Source organism: Lepus europaeus, chromosome 8, assembly GCF_033115175.1.
Source record: "Lepus europaeus isolate LE1 chromosome 8, mLepTim1.pri, whole genome shotgun sequence".
In the NCBI taxonomy this organism is placed as follows: domain Eukaryota; kingdom Metazoa; phylum Chordata; class Mammalia; order Lagomorpha; family Leporidae; genus Lepus; species Lepus europaeus.
In genome coordinates, this window is record NC_084834.1 from 15,487,165 (window position 1) to 15,507,019 (window position 19,855).

The 19,855-nt window shown below is 60.7% G+C and overlaps 1 protein-coding gene across 2 annotated transcripts in view; it reads left to right on the forward strand.

The window, feature by feature from the left end:
* The window catches only part of GFRA2 (GDNF family receptor alpha 2), a 64,493-nt gene extending 47,262 nt beyond the window's left edge, over nucleotides 1-17,231 (forward strand). For both annotated transcript variants that reach the window (XM_062199419.1, XM_062199420.1), the window contains exons 5-9: nucleotides 7,626-7,735; nucleotides 8,164-8,304; nucleotides 9,211-9,383; nucleotides 14,709-14,762; nucleotides 16,013-17,231. In XM_062199419.1, the coding sequence (XP_062055403.1) occupies nucleotides 7,626-7,735; nucleotides 8,164-8,304; nucleotides 9,211-9,383; nucleotides 14,709-14,762; nucleotides 16,013-16,135 (601 nt within the window). In that variant the 3' untranslated portion in view covers nucleotides 16,136-17,231. The remainder of the gene's footprint in view (nucleotides 1-7,625; nucleotides 7,736-8,163; nucleotides 8,305-9,210; nucleotides 9,384-14,708; nucleotides 14,763-16,012) is intronic.
* The last annotated feature ends 2,624 nt before the right edge of the window (nucleotides 17,232-19,855 follow it).

Consider the following 19,855-nt stretch of genomic DNA (forward strand, 5'->3'; position numbering starts at 1 on the left):
ACAGATCTGGCTGAGTCCTTGCAAAGAACCCTGGGAGACAGGCACCATCGTTGCTGCTGTTGCGCGAGTGTGGAGACGGAGACCCGGTGTCACGGCCCGCTCTGGCTCACACAGCCCGGGTTCAGGCTCGGTTCTCCTGGCCTGGGTGTCCCAGCTGGGCCAGCTGCCGTGGCGGGGAGGGTTCATGAAGAAGTCAGGCCCTCCTGTAGGAGGAAAAGCAAACATTGGTACTTGCGGCAGCTGCCCCACGGGCCTGGTCTGGTCCCAGGGGGACTCCAGGTGTGCACGCTTACTCGCTATCTCTCTCCCTAACCCGTGAGCTCCTGGGAACTGGGGCTGCCAGGAGCAGCCCCCCACCCCCCCACTCCAGCGGTGGCTCCTCCCTGTCGCCCTCTTTAACCTCTGGAAAGAGGGTCAGTTGAACGTGCTGATTGCTTCCAGAACCAATACCATTTTCTCCAGCCGAAGGCTTGGCGAGCTCACAGCTTATGCTAACTCGGGACTGCTGAGGCCAAGTGCAATTAAACTTAAAGAAAGCACGGCAGTCCTCGAGCAACTTTATTAGAAGCGCACACAGTGAAGAGCCCCCTTTGAAACTGCCGTCTGGGCCTTGTCAGGTCTCGTGGCGTAGCGTTCTTTCCCGGTTTTAACCAGGGGGCATAAACTATCATCTCTCGCTTTTTAATCCCTTAACATGGCTTCGCGTTTAAATTTCCGTTTGTCGACGCCATCCGTGTCCTTGTCGTCTTTGATACCGATGTCGCCGTCCCTGGTGTTGGGCTGTCTCCCGTGAAGCCGGACGACAGCGCCAGGGCCGGATCTGGCTGCCTCTGGGAGTTTGATCCTCACCTGTTTATTTGGGGATCTGCTTTTGTTGGCGTGCTCCTTCAAGCCTGGCTGTTCTTTTTTATTTTTATTTATTTATTTTTGTATAAAAGATTGATTTTATTTATTTGAAAGGCAGAGTGACAGAGAGACAGAGAGGTCTTCCATTCACTGGTTCACTCCCCAAATGGCTGCAACAGTTACGGTTGAGTCAGGCCGAAGCCCGGAGCCAGGAGCTCCAACTGGGTCTCCCATGTGGGTGCAGGGGCCCAAGCACTTGGGCCGTCCTCAGCTACTTTCTCAGGTGTGTTAGCAGGGAGCTGGATGGGAAGTGGAGCAGCCGGGACCGGCATTGCAGGCAGTGGCTTAACCCGCCGTGCCACAGCGCTGGCCTCCTGCCTCCTCTTTCAGGTTAGCCATGTGTCTGTTTATTCCCACAAGAACACTTTATTAAAAAAGAGAACGCAGTGGCCCAGGCAGTATGATTTCCTTGTCCCCAGGCCACCCTGGCTGGCAGAGAGGCTCTGTGGCAGGCCCAGCCTGGGTCAGGTGTCTCCAGGGCCAGGAGGTGCTACAGCCTTTGTTAGAACTCCCTGGCCAGCGGGGAAGTCTCTTTGTTCCCCACCCCCCCCACCCCTAGGAGGCTGCTCTTCATGGCGGAGAGTAGTAAGTATCCATTGTACAGTGGAAAAGTTACCAGAAGGGAAAGGCCCCAAGCTCTCCGCCCAGGGGAGGCAGGAGAGGGTGCAGGCTTGGCGCAGCCCTGGGGAGACCAGAAGGCAGCTGTGTGGGGGAAACCTGTGTGCTCCTTCTCAGGGCCTTGTCTCCCAGAAGCCCCTGGAGCAAGCCTGCAGGTCCCAAGGGGACCTCAGACAGCCACTCCGGAGGCAGTTGGTCCGTGAAAGCGTTTTTTTGCGGGTGGGTGTTCCCATAAACTGTGAAGCCTCTTCTGAGTGACGCAAGCTCTTGGGGACCCTTTCCCCCCTCCTCTAAATATACCAGATCCCCCCCCTTTTATGATTTATTTATTATTTGAAAGGCAGAGTTACAGAGAGGCAGAGAGAGAGAGAGAGAGAGGGAGTCTTCCATCCGCTGGTTCACTCCCCAGTTGGCTGTAACAGCCTGAGCTGGATCTATCAGGAGCCAGGAGCTTCTTCCAGGCCTGCCACACGGGTGCAGAGGCCCAAGGACTTGGGCCATCTTCTGCTGCTTTCCAGGCCATAGCAGAGAGCTGGATCAGAAGTGGAGCAGCCGGGACTTGAACCAGCGCTCATATGGGATTCCGGTGCTGCAGACGGTGGCTTAGTCTGCCACGCTGCAGCGCCGGCCCCGGGTGCCCCTTCCTTTTTACCAGGCCATGCTGTGCCTGCTGTAGGGAGCGTCGCGGTGCCGCCCAGCCATCCTGAGCTACCGTGGACTCGTTGTGACGTGTGCCTGCTTTGCGGGCTGGTTCAGAAGACTGAGGGCACAGCAGCTGACACGCAGTAGGCCCTTGGTGCTGTCGGCCCCCACTTGCCTCTTCTTCCTCCTTCACTTCTACAACCAGGAGAAACTCGTTGGTTTCCATGGCAGCGGCGTAGCAGGTGCAGCCTGACAAATGGGGATTTTGGGAAGTTGACAAGAACTTGAGACCAAAAAGCCGTGCACTGGCCCGCGTTGCGGAGTGTGGGCGTGCAGCAGGAGGCGTTCACCCCAGCCTTGTCCCCAGGTTCCACAAATCTGGGGAAGCACGTGTCTGGGAGCGCAGTTACAGCTTGGGCCAAGGAAGCGCTTTATTGTTAACAGGTGCCTGGACGCGCTTGGCACTTTTTTTTTTTTTTTTTAAGATTCATTTATTTATTTTGAAAAGAGTTACAGAAAGAGTGGGAGAAATAGAGAGACAGACAGACAGAGCCAGAGAGAGAGAGAGATCTTGAATCTGCTGGCTCAATCCCCAGATGGCTGCAGTGGCCAGGACTGGACCAGGCTGAAGCCAGGAGCCAGAAGCTTCCTCTGGGTCTCCCACGTGAGTGCAGGGGCCCAAGGACCTGGGCCATCCTCCTCTGCTTTTCCCAGGTGCATTAGCAGGGAGCTGGATGGGAAGTGGAGTAGTTGGGGCTTGAACCAGCGCCCATATGGGATGCCAGCGCTGCAGACAGCAGCTTTACGCCCCTGAGCCCCAGTGCAGGTGCCCTGGACACGCTTTCTTGGCACAGCACTGAGAAGTGTGTATCCAGGCGCAGCGCTTGTCTGGGGATAGCAGTGGGTACATGTGGATGTGTAACACGCATGTTCTTTACCGTGTAACTGAACTTTCCTGGGCTGTGGCCCTAAGCAACACCTTTCCTCTGTGGCGGGGCTGTAACGTGGAGGTATTTGAAGCTGAGACCGGGGTGGGGTCTGCATGGTTCTCATAGACCCAGCTTGGAAACCTGTACAGACGGCGCATGCTCAAACTTTGGCCTGTGGGGCTTCGGAAACACTGGCTGCGGGCCCTGGCCCCAGAATCGCACATCTTGTTTGTCTAGGTTGGCAAGGATGAGGGGCGGGAGAACTCACTTTGCTAACAAGTTCCTAGCTGGTGCTGTTGGGCTGCGCCGCGGCTGCTCTGTGAGAACGGCTGGCCCAGAGGAAATCCCACTCCACCCCCCAGTCTGGATGATCTGTGCTCGTTGGGGTGGATCTTTGCACCCCCAGCCTCGCTGCTGTTCCTTTCAGGGGCACACAGTAGCCAGACCTAGCAAATGCAAACACAGGATGCCCAGTGAAATGTGCCTTGCAGAGAAACCGGAAGAAGCGGTGCACGGAAATACATCCCAGATCCTGCGTGGGTCCTACCGGCCACTAAAGCAAAACAACAAAAACCACTCGGTTCATTTGCAATTCAAATGATCTGGACGCTCGGGGTGGACCCTGGCTGCCTTTTCATCACACTGGGAGCCGAGTGTCTGTCTGTGTCCTCCTGCCAGGTCCCTGTGATTAGATGGGCTGTAGCTGGTGCTGAAGCAGCCCACAGAGGATGTGTGCAGATCCACCTGCTGCCCGAGCTCGCCCGGCAGCCTCTGCTGCAGCGCTGCCGAGCTGGCCTTGGCGTGTGGTCCTTGTGGTCCTCTCGTTTCTCTCTCTCTCTCTCTCTTTCTCTCTCTCAATCTCATCTTGGCTTTTCCTGCTGCTGTGTGCCAAGCTGGGCCCCCGCACTCCTCCTCCCTTTGCTCTGGAGAGCTTTGTCTCCCAGGCCCTGGCACCACTCGCTGGGCCTGCTGGGACAGAAATAGGCCAGGACCTGGGAGGAAGAGTGTGCTACTCCCCCCGCAGTGTGGCCTGGGGAGGGTTTGTGGGTGCCGCGGGCTGCCTTCCGGGCTGTCTCTCCCCCACTGCTGCCGGGACCCCGTCCCACCTTGGCAGAGTAAGCAGGTACTCTCGCCTTTGCTGTCAGACACCTGTTTGCCGTGTCTACCTGCCAGCAGCAGGCATGGTGCTGGCGCCCAGGCGGCTACTTACAGAGGAGGACGATGCCGCCTGTCTGCACCGGGCACCTGCTGGAGCCAGGCTCTCTCTTTTCCCCTGTGTCTTGTTGGCTTGTGGTCATAACCGTGGGAGGGGGAGACAGGTACACAGGACTCTCCCCGTGTGTTAGCACCAGCAACATGCAGGCCAGCCCAGCGTCGCACAGCTGGCCGGGGAGGGACAGAGCGTGGTCACGTGGCAGCCCGTCCAGCCGTGGGGTGTGCCCTGCCCCCTCCTCACCGAGGAGCCCCCCTGGCCAGCCCCACCGAGGCTCTGAACCCTTCTACCTCTTCTCACTTCCACTCCTTTACGGTCTCAACGCCCACTTTGGCAACCATTCCTGTCACGTGCCCTCAGGTCTGCCCAGCGGGTGGGCTGTGCTTGCCTGGGAAGTGAACTGTGACCTCCCACTTGTGTCCTGGACACCACCTGGCCTGGGAGGCAGAGAGGCCCTGGACCCAGCAGCTGGGGTTTCATTGCATTGCCATGCGTGCTGTTCCCGCCTTTAGTCCATCAATCACATATTGACGCAGGGGCACTGGGCATATCTGGAGCAAATATGGATGGCCGTCTCCCACCTCGGCCCCGTCCCGTCCAAAGGGGCCGTGGAGGCTAGGGACAAAGCAGTCGGTAGATCAGAGCACTTGGAAGGTGTGCTGGCTGGAGAGAGCGGACAGGGCGGGAGCAGGTGAGTCCCCGTGCCATCAGGTGCTCGGTTGTCTGGTCCGGACGGTGTCACCGGAATACCGCAGCACGGACATCCGCATGGCGAGCTGAAGAAGGGCTTTGTGGGTGGACCCTGGGGAGGTGGGCCCCGTGTGTGGCCACGTGGCGTCCCAGGGGACTGCTCTGTTTCCGCTGAGAGGTGGCACCTGGATGCCTCTTTGGCCAGGAAAGCTGGTGACTTGCAGCCGGCAGCCTCTTGTGCCGCACCTGCAGGAGCTCTGTTCTGCTTTCTCGTTGGCACCTGTAGCCCTTCTGCAGACCCTCCATCCCCTTGGCCCCTTCTGCAGGGAGATCCCTGGCCAAAGCAGGCAGCGGCACCCCTGGAGGAACCGTGCTCACTTCCCGGGGCAGCTGTGATGAAGAGCCAGGGGGTGGAGCACTGAAACCTCTGCTCGCCGGGTTCTGGAAGCAGAATGCTGAGGTCGGGGGCTGTATCCTCAGAGGCAGGACCTGCCCCGCGCCCTGTCTGAGCTCGGGGGTTGTCGGCCCCCACGGCTCTCCTTGGCCTGCAGCCGCATCACTCCAGTCTCTGCTCCATCCGCACGTGGCCGGCTTCTCCCTGTCTGTATCTCTTCTGATAGGAACCCCAGTCATTGGATTAGGGCCCACCTGATTCACTAGGACCTCATCATTAATTTTTTATAGAAGATTTATTTATTTGAAAGAGAATGAGAGAGAGCGAGTGAGTGAGCTACCATGTGCTGGTTCACTCGCCAGATGGCTAGAACAGCAGGGCTGGGCCAGACTGAAGCCGGGAGCTAGGAGCTTCATCCAGGTCTCCCACATGGGTGGCAGGGGCCCAAGGACTTGGGCCTTCTTCCACTGCTTTCCCAGCCACATTAGCAGGGAGCTAGATCGGAAGTGGAGCAGCCGGGATGTGAAGCGGTGCCCATGTGGGATGCCGGCACTGCAGGTGATGGCTAAACCTGCCCGCCATGGTGCTGGCCCCAATCTTTAACTTGATTACATCTGCAAAGCCCCAGTTTCCAAGTAAGGTCACAGTCTAAGGTCAGTCACGGGCAGTGGGGATGAAGACTTCCATGTGGGTTTTGGTGGGAGGGGTGCACAGTTCAACCCGCAACAGAGTTTGTTTTAATTTGCCTGCAAATCCCAGCTACCTATTAACATCTCTGTCCCCCTCAGCAGAGCCCGCCCCACTCCTGCCCCGGCACCTTCTCTCTATGGCTGAGTCGCAGGGCGGGGCAGACGGTTTGGGTATTTCAGACAGAGTCATGGTCTGCAGGCCTGGTGGGAAACCCTGCTTTTCCCTGTGTGGGACACATCCTCACCTGTCCACTCAAGAGATGGACTGGGGTTCAGGACGTGCAGAGGGAGCGAGGTTTCATCACCCGTCTTACAAGATGGGTGTCTGGTGAGCAGGCATGCCAGGGGTGTTACAGCAGCTCACAGCCTCGTGTGCGGGCCCCTCCCCCGGTTCCTCATTGGCTGAGTACCACGGGGTGGACAGTCTTCCCCCCGAGTTACACAGTTACCTTCCTCCGTCCTTCTCTGCTCTTTTTCTTTGGACAGGCAGAGTGGACAGTGAGAGAGAGACAGAGAGAAAGGTCTTCCTTTGCCGTTGGTTCACCCTCCAATGGCCGCCGCGGCCGGCGCGCTCAGGCTATCTCAGTCTCTCCTGTCTCTTGTCTACTCTCTCTCCATGTCCTTTCTCGAAGGGGACAAAGTTCTAGTGGGGAACTTGGGCTTGGCACTGGGAGGGGCAGGAGGGGTCAAGTCCCACCGTGCGCTCATTTGCACGACACCCTTGGATAAGGCACAGGCACCCGAGGACCGCGTGGCAGCGGACTCACCTGTAGGAGGTGATGATTACTATTGCACATCCGTGGCCACACTGCCCCGTGTCCAGCTCTGGTGCTGGGGACTGGGACAGAGCCCCAGGCAGACAGCATCTGCCTTCAGACAGCTCCTGGCTGGGCAAGGAGCCGAGCACATGTGGTTAGGGTGTGGCATCCGAGGTGCCAGTGGGTGACGGCATGGGTGATGGCATGTCCCAGTTTTCTGGGGAATCAGTGGCTGATCCTGCCCGGTGGCCCCGGGGTGGGTGGTGGAGGGGAGGCACGGGCGTCTGGCTCGGACATGGCACAGTAGAGAGACCATCAGGAATGGCCGTGGGGGTCTCTCAGCCCAGACAGACTGTTACCTCCCTGGCAGCCGGCTCCTTTCAGTCTTGGATGGCTCCTGTGTGGTGGGGGGGACTGGGATTATTGGGCTGGTGTGGCAGATGGGAAGACTGAAGTATGGATAAGATCATCCGGGAGTGTTCTCGGGAGAACGTGGAGCCCAGCCCTCGTGCCTAGGTGCTAGGCATTCACTACAAACCCACACCTGCTCCTCTTCCACAACAAAGCCGTTCCGAGTGCGCTGTGTCTTGCCTTCCCGAGCCCTTTGGCTGGTAGCCGTGGGCTTTTTCTTAAGCCGCACCGTGTGCCTGGTTCTTGGGGAGCCCCCAGCTCTGACTTCCCTTCCCTCTTCCAGTCTCCCTCCATCCCGGGGAGCTGTCTGGCAGAGGAGGCGGGAAGCCCGCCAGACTAAGCCCCTGTTTCTCCATTGGATCTCTCCCGCCACAGGTCCCGGCTGGCCGACTTCCACGCCAACTGTCGAGCCTCCTACCGGACAGTCACCAGCTGCCCCGGAGACAATTACCAGGCGTGTCTGGGCTCCTACGCGGGCATGATCGGTGAGCCCTCCGTACATACCTCGAGTGTGGTTTTCTCTGGCAGATCCTGGGCTGTGAGGGGGACCGGGGGTGGGGTCGGGTGGAGGAGGAGGTGGCCCTGGCTCTTTATCCTGGGGCAAGGAGGGCCCCTGGACTTCTAAAGCTTTTGCAGTAAGAACAGAAGGTAGCATTTGCTGCAGGCGCTGCCCTGAGCAGGTTACACGAACTGTCTGATGGGTCTCCCGGGAGTGGATGTTGGCATCCCCATGTCACAGATGAGGAAACCAAGGCTTAGGAAAGTCGCGTAACTTGCCTAGGCTTCCCCAGCCGGTACCCATGGGCCCTGGGCTCTGAGTCAGGATTGTGAGCCGGTATGTGTGTGTGTGTCTTTAGGGGGTCCGGGGCCCAGAGGGAAGGCCCCACTGCTTCCCTGTCCTCCCCCCACCCAGGCTTCGACATGACACCCAACTACGTGGACTCCAGCCCCACCGGCATCGTGGTGTCCCCCTGGTGCAGCTGTCGCGGCAGCGGGAACATGGAGGAGGAGTGTGAGAGGTTCCTGAGGGACTTCACCGAGAACCCGTGCCTCCGTAAGTCGGGGAGTGCCCTGGGCGGGGCCCCGGGCTGCGCCCCAGCCATTGCCTCCTCTGGCCCTGCGCACGGCTGGTGACACACAGGTGACAGTGCCTGTCATTGAGAAGCGGGCTTGGGATACAAGGGGACTGACAGTGGCTGTGATCATGGGACGGGCTGGATGTCCCCAGGCCTGAAGGCCTCTCAGAAGGCGTAGCCATTGGTGGGCAGGTGACCCGGCATTGGTTGGTTGGACAGGCAGAGGCCCAGGCTCCACAGAAGCCCGTGGAGGCCCAGCCATGCCACATGGCATCGAAGACGGCTGGAGAGAGGGCATTGTGTGCACAGGGAGTCCTCAAGTGGGGCCTTGCCAACCTGAAGGTGATGGGACCGGGTTACCGATCGGCATCTCAGAAGCCCACCTGCATGGAGGTGCACGGAGGTGGGGGGGTTAGGGCTGGGGCTCCCACCACCCAGCACCGATCCCCATCAGCAGGCTGCAGCCGTTGTGAACCAGGCTGGGGGAGGGAGCGAGCTTCAGCAGGTGGGCCGGTGGGGAGGCATCGCGGCTGACCCTCCCCAGGCAGAGGGGCCCGGAGTAGCGCAGTGTTGGAAGGAGCTATCTTTGGTGCTGAGGGTGTATGGACCCTCGAGTGGAGGGTGGGGTTGCTCCAGGCTCCTGGTTAGAGGGTGCAGCCCGAGACACAGAGTTCTATCCAAGGGGTTAATCCTCTTGGGTTCGTCCTCTTTCCTCTCTGTCTCAGCCTGCTCGCTTCGCCCCGTGGATGTCTGAAATGGGGTGACAGCCAGGCTAGTGTGGGGGCGCTGCCCTCTGCCCTGGGGAAGGTGAGGGTCAGAGTGGGCGTGGGGGCGGGGGTGGGAGCGGAGGGTCCTCATTTCCCGGCATCCACCTGTCACCCCAGGGAACGCCATCCAGGCCTTCGGCAATGGCACAGACGTGAACATGTCCCCGAAGGGCCCCCCGTTCCTGGCCACGCAGGCCCCTCGGGTCGAGAAGACGCCTTCCCTGCCGGATGACCTGAGTGACAGCACCGGCCTGGGGACGAGTGTCGTCACCACGTGCACTTCTGTCCAGGTGAGGCCCTGCGGCTTGCGGGGGAAGGAGGCCCTCGCGAGATGCGGGTCTGGGGATTGGCAGGAAGCCAGTAGCGGAGTATTGGTCTTGCAAGTATTTCCGTTAACGATGTGTGATTTGAGAGGCAGAGCAAGGAGTGGGGGAAGAGTGTGCCTCCATCCCCTGGTTCACTTCCCAAGTGGCTGCCAGGGCCAGGTCTGGAACCGGGAACTCCATTCGGGTCTCCCAGCTGGGTGGCAGGCACACAAGCCCGCCTTCCAGTGCTTTCCCAGGCGCGCTCACAGGATGCTGGATCAGAAGCAGAGCAGCTGGGACTCAAACTGCGGAGGCTTATCGTGGGCTGCCCACTCAGCGTCTCTCTCCCACTCAGGCCATTCGCTGCCCTGGCCCTGCCTGTTCTAGGCAGGCTGCACACGGGCATGCATGTGCACACACATGAACACACGGGTCCAGGAGAGACAGGGGATTTGGAAGGGAGCCCTACCAGGGAGGGCAGAGGAGAGGCAGGGTGGGGGCACAGGGGACGTGGCACCTGGACGGCCAAGCAGGTTGATGGGTTCTGAGGCCCAGCCGGGCACAGGTGCAGGAGCAGCAACACTGGTTGGTGTCAGGTTGTGGGGGCACCAGTGTGAATGGGGTGGCAGGTTCCTGAGGTTCACAGTGGACATTCACAGTGCCCAGGGTGAGGACTTGAGCAGGCCCAGCATGGAGGAGCATCCACTGGGCTGCTCCCTCCACTGGGCGACCTCCCCTGATGGCGGGCTAAGGTGCCTGGGTCACCCTTGGGCACACTCCAGTGGCTGCTGGCAGCGGCCTTGGGGTCCCATGCCACACACAGTTGCCAGCTGAATTCCATGCGTGAGTGACGGGCGGCCTGGTTGGTCACCTGGTAGGGGACCACACTCTGTCATGCCACCCCTCCCCCGCCATGCTTCTCTGGGCCCTGCCTGGCCCCTTGCCCCACCCCCTCCGTAGCCCTTTGGGGCCAGCTCACCGGAGACACTGACTCAGCAGACGGTTGCCAGGGCTTCGCCGTGACTCACGGGGCTGTGCAGCAGGTGCACAGCGTGCCTTCCTGCCCCCGCCGCAGCCCCTAGGGAGCCTGAGGACCCAGAGTTGGCTGCTGGAGGCCCAGCCTGGGTTTCTGCACTCTTCAGCCTGCCTTGAACTTGGTCGGGTTGCAGGGAGATGCGGAGGTGGAAGTGCTTTGGTTGCTGATCAAGGCTGCACCCACGTTGGGGCTCCCGCAGGCCTGATCCCAGGGGCTGGCCCACCTGCAGCCTAGTGGCCAAGTCACTCTGGGCAGGACAGCTGGGGCCAGCGACCCCAGGAGGGCAGGGAGAGGAAGCATGTGGCCCTAGCTTCCTTCTCAGAAGCAGGAGAGGAAGGGCCCTGATTCTGCTTGGGTTTCGGTCTTGTTACGGAGCTCCTGCAGCTCACCGCATGCCGGGTGCTGGGAGTGGGGAGCAGCAGCCTGTGCCCCTGCCCTGGGCCTGGCTGGAGGCTGCCTGGGGGTGTGCACGCCCCCCTGCCCACACCCCTTTCCTGTCCCTCAGTTCTGGCTGATTGATGGGAATGCTGGCCCTTGGGCCCCCCCAACCAGGGACCAGGAGAGCCCTGCTATAGAAGAGGGTCCCTAAGAGGGGTGGAAACAGGAAGTTAAGGCCTCACTGGGGAGCCTGGGCACCCCAGATGCATCCTGGAGAGGGGTGAGGATCAGACCAGGGTAGCGGCAGGGAGTGGAGGGGGAGGAGGAGGTGGGAGTTAGCAGGGCTGGTGTGTTCACGGGGCACAGGTGAGGTCAGGGGTGCTGAGGGGGGACACAGCAGGGCACGCAGAAGACAGCCAGCCGCTCTGGCCAGCGGGACAACACTGGGTTTAGTTATCGGCATGGAGGCCAGACCTGGGGGTCAGGAGTGAGGCGGGCAGGGGAGGAGGGAGAGGGTGTGGTGTCCTTCAGCTTCCTGGGGCCTTGTCTTTGCCGCCTCCTCCCTCCTGGCCGGGCCCCTCCCCTATGCCACCTGCACAGGCTGCCTCTTCCACGCAGCACAGCCACGGGTCCGCTCTTCCCAGAGGCCTCTGCGCGTCCCAGGGGTCTGCTGAGGAATCCCCTGGGTCCTGCGCCCCGGCAGAAGGGCTGTGCCCTCTGTGGCACCGTCATCCACAGACCCTGCACCTGCCACAGTGGGACGACGGGCTGGGCATGGGGCTGGGACAGGGACTTCATCCAGTGGGAAATTCGGGGGCTCATGCCTGGGGTCAGCCCAGAGCCCACCTCTTACTGAGGAGTGGGATGGGAGACCCCTGGGTGCAGGGTGCTGACTCACTTGCAGGAGGGGTGGGGAGAACTTGTGGGGGCCGGGAAGGGGGTGGTGAGTTGAACCTGGGCGTGGTTTGCAGGAGATGGTGGGGTTTTCTTTCCTCTGTACCCGCCCAGGAGCTCTGTGTGCCCAGGACTGGGGCAGTGGCCTGGGGGTGGCCGTTGCTGCAGGCTCCCTCGTGTGCACTTTGTTCCATCTCTGTAACCTGTTGCCAAGGAGCAGGAGGAGGTGGGGGAGTAGAAGCTGAGCTCCCTCACCGCCCAGGCTGCCTGCTTACCCCCGGGGTTTTTCAGCCCCTTCTGTGTGCACAGAACCTGGCTCCGTGAGCAGCGAGCCCTTGGGTGGGTGTGGGGCTGTGCCGTGCACCTGCTTGTCCTCACAGCCATCACGCGCCTCGGGGAGCCGAGCGTCTCCGTCCCCGTGTAGGCTCTTCTTCCTCTTGTGTGTGTGGCCGCCTGGGGCCTGGGATCGAGGGGCTGTCGTGGGAAGGCGAATGCTGAGGGCGGGACCCTCTGGTCAGGAAAGTGAAGGACTGGCTTGGGTCTGTGTGGACAAGCACTGGGGCCATGAACTCGCTGCTCCGAGGAGAGGGGTTCAGGGCAGCCCATTTGGAATCTGCGCCGGGGGCTGGGCTGGCCTTGGATTCAGCAGGTCACAGACCTGGGACGGGAAAGAGGTCTTTTCCTCCCTGCAAAGGGCTTGTGGCCCCCGGCAGAGGCTGCTCACTGGGGGCCAGCCCAGGGAGGTGTCCTCATTGCCCTCTGATGAGAGCCACGTGGTCCTCCTCTGCCTCCCCTCTCCCACAACCCTGTCCCCTCCCCTCCCCTCCTCTCTGCCCGATGCTGATGCTTCCTTTTCTCTACTTCTTTCTTTAGAAAAGTGTTTTTCTTCATTTTCATTTTGATTGAAAGGCAGACACACACACACACACACACGGATCTTCCATCCGCTGGTTCACTTCCCCCACAAAACACCAGGGCTGGGCCAGGCCAAAGCCAGGACCTGGGAACTCAGCCCAGGTCTCCCCGGTACTCAACCACCTGCTGCCTCCCAGGGTGTGCATCAGCAGGAAGCTGGTTCAGAAGAGGAGCCAGAGCCGGCGCCGCGGCTCACTAGGCTAATCTTCCGCCTTGTGGCGCCGGCACACTGGGTTCTAGTCCCGGTTGGGGCACCGATCCTGTCCCGGTTGCCCCTCTTCCAGGCCAGCTCTCTGCTGTGGCCAGGGAGTGCAGTGGAGGATGGCCCAAGTGCTTGGGCCCTGCACCCCATGGGAGACCAGGAGAAGCACCTGGCTCCTGCCATCGGATCAGCGCAGCGCGCTGGCTGCAGCGCGCCTACCGCGGCGGCCATTGGAAGGTGAACCAATGGCAAAAAAGAAGACCTTTCTCTGTCTCTCTCTCACTGTCCACTCTGCCTGTCAAAAATTAAAAAAAAAAAAGAAAAAAAAAAAAAGAGGAGGAGCCAGGACTCTAACCAGGCACTCTAATACGGGATGCCGGCGTCCCAAGTGCCAAACCCTGCCCCTCTCTCTGCCTCTCTCCTCATCCTCCTGTGTGATGTTTGCCAACACCACCCCCTCCCTGCCCTCCCCAAGAGGGACCTGTCAAGTCCCGCCCACTATCAGGAGCAGCCTCTGCCCTCCTCCCCCCTGGCTGGGCAGGAGAGGTTGGTGCTGGGCTCCAGGGCTTTGCCACCTTCTCCGTGGGCTGACCTTGGGGACCCTGAGCTTCCCTGGGAGCTGGTGTCTGCAGTCTCTGGGTGCTGGGCCAGCCCCCGCCACCCCCCCCCCCCCCCCCCGCATCGTGTTTTGTTGTTTCTCAATTCCGTGCCTGGTTCTGATACAGAAAACAAATGAAAAGGGGGCGGCTTTGGTTGCACTGGGTTGGGAAGGACCTTGTGTGCCGTGGTGAAGGGACAAGCAGGGGGTGATGGCAGCCTGGGGACAGGGAGGAGGGGACGGCATTCAGTCCTGGGCTCTCTTAGGGCCCCGTGTAGAGTGGAGCCGTGGGATTGGCTGGAGCACACCTTGGCACCTGGAGACACTGTGCTGTGGTCTTGAACAAGACGTTCCTGGCTGGCTGTTGGCCCTGTTCCTGCTGTCCTGCCCTCTGGAGTCACCACACCAGGCAGTGGTGCTCCCCGTGGCTGGGGTCTCTGTGTCACAGCCAGGGCCCTATTTGGCTGGCTGGGTGTCCTGGGTGGTGGATTGTCCTCTGCGTCTGGGGGAGAGAGCGGTGCTCTAGGCACCGTTTGCTGGGCTTCCCGCTTGCTCCTGATGGCCTGAGCATCCCCATCTGTGCCCAGGGACACGCCATGGTACGCCAGGGCAGAAGCACCTGGTCTCCAGCTGTTCCCCCGGATCTCTCCCAGAATGGTCCTGCGTCCAGGTGGTCATGCCAGAGTTGTCCCCGGCCAGCCTTCCTCACCCTGTGCATGGGGCTGCCAGGGGCTGCATGTCTGCTGGGGGGGGGGGGGGGGGGGGGGAAGAAACAGCTCGCCCCAGCACAGTCGTCAGAAGTCCACCTGACATGCACCAGTGGCAGGCATCACTAATCGATCACAGCTCTCCTCCCGCCAAGTGTAGACGAAGGCTCAGTCTTTTCCTGCAGCTGTAGCAGGTGCGCGGGAGCTGGCACTCAGACACCACTCTCACGCAGGCACGCACGCATTCACTCGGGTTTGCATGCATCTAGTGCAGCATTTGCTGTTGGGAACCACACGCTGCCCCCGTGAGGGCAAGAGGACGCACCTGCCTTCGAGGCGCTCGGGGGGTGCAGGCTTGTGCGGATACCCGAGAGCTGCCGGTCGGACAGTAGAGCTTAGGGCTCTGTTCCCCGGGAGCTGGGGAGTCTGCGCGGAATTGCGGGGGGGGGGTCCACAAAGGGGCCCTCTGTGCTGGCGGGATTGAGCCAGTGCTCCTTGCTGTGTTTGTTCCCTGTGCCTGATGCCACCTCCGCCAGTCACCCACCACGGCCTGGCCTCACCCATGCCTTCTCTCCCACAGGAGCAGGGGCTGAAGGCCAACGGCTCCAAAGAGTTGAGCATGTGCTTCACGGAGGTGAGTGAGGGGCGCAGCGGGCGTGGGTGCGGGACAGGGACCCTGGGGGCTGTCCCGGGTGAGACTCCCACCCAGAGCCCCCCGTGCCCACTGTTCAGGCTGGCCCAGCTGAGTGCCTGGCCCTGCCTGGATGGAGTGGGCACTCAGTGCTGGGAGGGGTGAGGGAAGCCACAGGCTGCAGCAGGTCCCCCCACGCTGGCCCCTTTGGGGAGAGATGAGTGGCAGCTCCCATACCTTCCTTGCTTTTATTTTTTAAAAAACATTTATTTATTTATTTGAAAGGCAGAGAGAGAGAGAGATTGAGGAGAGAAAGGGCTTCCATCTGCTGGTTCACTCCCCAAATGGCTGCAGTGGCCGGAGCTGAGCTCACTCCGAAGCCAGAAGCCAGCTGGGAGCTTCTCCGGGTCTCCCATAGCGTGGCTCTGGTCTTCCTTATTCTTCATGTTGAGCCCCTGCTTGGCGCTGGTTCCTGGGTATTAGAAGGGGTGGGGCTGGAGGGAGGGGAGAGACACTCGCAGGAGAGCGTCAGACATGTCAGACATTCAGGAACCGGGGATGTGGGCTCCCTTGCTTCCCCTCTCTCCCCTCCCCTCCTGCCCCTCCTCCCCTCGTTCCCCCTTCCTCTCCTCTCTGCTCCCTCTCCTCCCCTCCTGTCCCTCCTCCCCTTCCTCCCTCTCCCTCTCCTCTCTGTTCCCTCCCCTCCCCTCCCTCCTCTCCCCTCCTGTCCCTCCTCCCCTTCCTCCCCTCCCCTCCCTTCTCTGCTCCCTCTCCTCACCTCCCTCCCCTCCCCTCCTGTTCCTCCTCCCCTCGTTCCCCCTCCCTCTCCTCTCTGCTCCCTCTCCTCCCCTCCCTCCCCTCCCCTCCTGCCCCTCCTCCCCTTCCTCCCCCTCCCTACTCTCTCTGCTCCCTCTCCTCCCCTCCCTCCCCTCCCCTCTCTGCCTCTCCTCCCTTCCCTCCCCTCCCCCCTTCTGTGGGGCCCTGGGACCCTTCTCTTGAAGCCTTCGCACTGGGGCGCAGGTCCCTGCTCCCAGTGCAGGGCTGGGGCCTTGTTCTACAGGCCCCGCCCTGAGTCCCCTCTGAGGCTGCCCGGCCAGCTCCGTGGATGCCAGCCGGGGGCGGGGGGATCAGAGTGCAGACAGGGTGGGGGCTTGAGGGGTGCCCGCGTCCTGGTCTTTGATCGCAGCCCTTCTTTTTTCTTTAATCCCCTCTTCACTCTCCACATCACTGGCTCCCTCCTGCCGCGGACCCAGCTGACGACAAACATCATCCCAGGAAGCAACAAGGTGATCAAACCCAACTCAGGCCTCAGCCGAGCCAGGCCAGCGGCTGCCTTGACCGCGCTCCCCCTCCTCCTGCTCACCTGGGCCTTGTAGGCCCCCACCCCGGGGAACTGTGTTCGCAAGGCTCCTGGAAGCGCCGCCGCCAAGGACTCCCGCCTGACACAGCAGACACACACAGACACACACGAGACAACCACACACACCTTGCAAAAAACAAAACGAAACAAAACAAAAGCGAGTCTCCTTCCCACCTTGTCTCTGAGCCTGTCTCCTCCCAGGTTTCTTCTCTGGAGAAGTTTTTCTAAGCCAGACAGACAAGCAGGGGGGCAGCCTCCATCCTCAGCTGGAGTTTTCTTCTCTGGACCCTTTTGAAGCAAGAGACCAAGACCCCTGATGCCAAGGGGACGTGTGACTGTGCCTGCTGCAGGCTGAGGCAGGGCAGCCCATGCTGGACCCCTGCCGGGGGCTGGCGGGGGCAGCGGGCACCGGGAACCTGTGGGCGCCGTCTGCCCCTGCTCTTAGCTGCAGGAGTGTTGACGGCTTCTGTGCCCTCAGCGGGCCGGAGGGACGGGGCCTGGCATGGGGGGACCCCTGCAGAAGGGGTGAGGTACCCTGAGCTCCCAGGGAGGCACGGATGGCGGAGAGCCCAGCGCAGCCCGCCTGGGGCACCAGCTCCAGGGTGGAGGTGGGGGCTTCTGCCTCCTTGGTGGCGAAGAGTTTCAGGGTCAGAGAGAAACGAGGCTTTGTTGGCGCTGGGTGGGGGGGCATGTCCCTCAGTGGAGAGGGGCAGCAGGGTGGGCGTGCATCTCGGGCTGTTGTCTGCACGCCCCTCTCGTGCCCACGCCCCCCTCCATCTCTGAGACCTAAGTCAGCTGTACATACGGTCTTTCCAAACGTGTGTATATGCACATCACATCCGTGTGTCCTGTGGTTCCCCGTTCTTTCCTTTTTTTAAGAAATGGAACTATCGAAATAATAGCCCTTCCACTCCTGCCCCACCAAGATGAGCGAAAATGTATTATTGTAAAGTTTATTTTTTTTAATAACGTTGTCTACAATGGGAACAGACGGCTCCCGGCCCCACCCCTCCCTCTGTGTGCCTGGCTGCTGTCAGCCCGGCTGGGGCTGGGGCTGGGGCCCCTGGTCCGCATTCATGCTTAATTAAGCAAAGGCTCCAATAAATGTCCTGGAAAGCAAGTTTGGAAGCCCCCCGGTTTGTAATGGGACCACTATGTCTGGTAAGATCTGCATGCGGGTGTGTAGACAGAGCACCCCCAGGGCGGGGTGGGGGTGGGGCTTGAGGCTGGGCTGCGCCCCCGATGGACACTGGGACAGCTCTTTGAGAGGCTGCATTGAGCGCCTCGCTCATCTGATAATCAAAGCTCCCAGGCACCTGCTTTCTCCATCCTGCCCCTCCAGGTAACTTGCATGTGCTGTTTACCCCACGCCCACTTACAGCCAACGTGATGGTCCAGCCCAAGACACCCCCTTCCCCCGGCGGCGTGGGGTACGTGCTGCGGGGGCGGGGGCTTGCTTTTCTGGGTAAAGAAACCAAGGAAAATCGACCCAGGGCTGAGCCCGGAATCCTTAACAGGAGCCTGGGGAGGGAGGGCGAAGTGGGGAGCAGGTGCGTTTTGTTTACTGAGAGCGGCTCCTGGTAGCCGCAGCCTGCGTGGCCGGCTTGTCCAGGTGTGTGACTGGGAAGAGGCCAGCAGCAAGGGGATTGGGAGCTTGTTAGAAATACCAGGCCGCTAGGGATCAACAGCTGCCTCTCCAAAGGGGGGGGGGGGGGCGGATTCGCGCTCAGGTGGAGGATCAGGTGGAAAGATTGCTGGGCGCCGGGCAAGCACACCCAGCTCCATCGAAGCCACCTCCTCCCCACCGGCTCCTTCCAGCCACCCACCGCCTAGAGCCCCGGGCATCCGTGGGGGCGCAGGGTCAGAGGTCAGAGGCAAAGGGGCAAGAACGGAGAAGCCCAATAAGGATCTGGCTCCAGCCTGCACAGCTGCTGAATGGATTTTTATAACCCAGCCTCATTGTTTCACAACACTTTATTTTCTGTACTGATTCTCCAGTTGAAAATGTAGTATAGAAAGGTTTTTGGTCAAATCAACAGGATCTTTTTTTTTTTTTTTTTTTTTTAAGATGTATTTATTTGAAAGGCAGAGTTAGCAAGAGGAAGAGACAGGGCAAGGGAGGTCTTCCATCTGCTGGTTCACTCCCCAGGCGGCTGCACTGGCTGGAGCTGTGCTAGTCCAAAGCCAGGAGCCAGGAGCCAGGAGCTTCTTCCAGGTCTCTCACGCGGATGCAGGGGCCCAAGGTCTTGGAACATCTTCCACTGCTCTCCCAGACCATAGCAGAGAGCTGGATCAGAAGTGGAGTAGCCGGGACTCGAACTGGCCCCCATGTGGGATGCCGGCACTGCAGGCAGCGGCTTTACCTCCTATGCCACATGGTGCTGGCCTCAGGATCATTTTTTAAAACATTTTTAAAAATACTTATTTGAAAGAAAGAGCAAGAGGCCGGCGCCACGGCTCACTAGGCTAATCCTCCGCCCTGTGGTGCCGGCACACCGGGTTCTAGTCCCGGTCGGGGCACCGATCCTGTCCCGGTTGCCCCTCTTCCAGGCCAGCTCTCTGCTATGGCCCGGGAGTACAGTGGAGGATGGCCCAAGTCCTTGGGCCCTGCACCCCATGGGAGACCAGGAGAAGCACCTGGCTCCTGGCTTCGGATCAGCACGGTGCGCCGGCCGCAGCGCGCTACCGCAGCGGCCATTGGAGGGTGAACCAGCGGCAAAGGAAGACCTTTCTTTCTCACTGTCCACTCTGCCTGTCAAAAAAAAAAAAAGAGCAAGAGAGTGAGTGATCGAGCTTCCATCTGCTGGTTCACTCCCCATCTGACTACAACTGGTCAGACTGAGCCAGGCTGAAGCCAGCAGCCAGGAGCTCCATCGTGGGCGCCAGGGACCCAAGTTCTTGGCCCATCATGTGCCGCCTCCCAGGGTGTGCATCAGCAGGCAGCTGGAACTGGAAGCGGAGCCGAGGCTCAAAGCCAGGTGCTGCACCGGGGGACGCAGGCGGCCAAACAAAGACGAGGAAGGAGGAAGGGAGGAGTTTCTCGATCTACTGACAATCGGGCAGTCTGAGCAGTAGGCAGGGGGCGCTCCCCGGAGGCCGGCAGCAGCTTGGGGCGTGTATGTGGGGCCGTGGGGCTGGGGGCTGTAGGGACAGGCATTTTCTGTCCCTGTGTTCTAAGCGGGGTCCTGGAGAGAGGCCCCTGTACAGGGTGCTTAAGGGAGCTCCCTGAAGTTCTAACTGGTTTGAAAGTTCTCTGAGGCAGACTTGTATTCTCTTGGGGGAAGTTGATCGACTAACAGATCAAAAGGGAGACGCCTAGAAAGGAACCAGCCCATGGAGCTCAACCTCCGTGGCCTGGCCCTGCACCCGGGGCCTGGTGGACAGCTGACAGCAGCCACCCCGCCTGGTGTCACTGCCCGTCCCTCTGCCTGCCTGTCTCTGACCCTGGCCAGAACTGGTCAGCCCTGGGCCACCTCCCTCAGTGGTCCCCCCTCCCGTGGCATTCTTCCTGTGATCATCTGCAGTTGAATTTCCACAAAGCCTCTCGTGGGGAATTTAAAAAGCCCCCGCTGTTGGCAGGTGTACCAGCTAAATGGAGGGAAAGGAAGAGGCACCCTGGGAAGTGGCTGGGGCGGGGCCTTCCTGCCCATGGTGGAGGGGGCCTCACGGGAAGCCACAAATGTCCCTCTGTTCAGGGTCCAGGCTGCATCCACTCCGTGGAGGAGTTCTGTGTGCG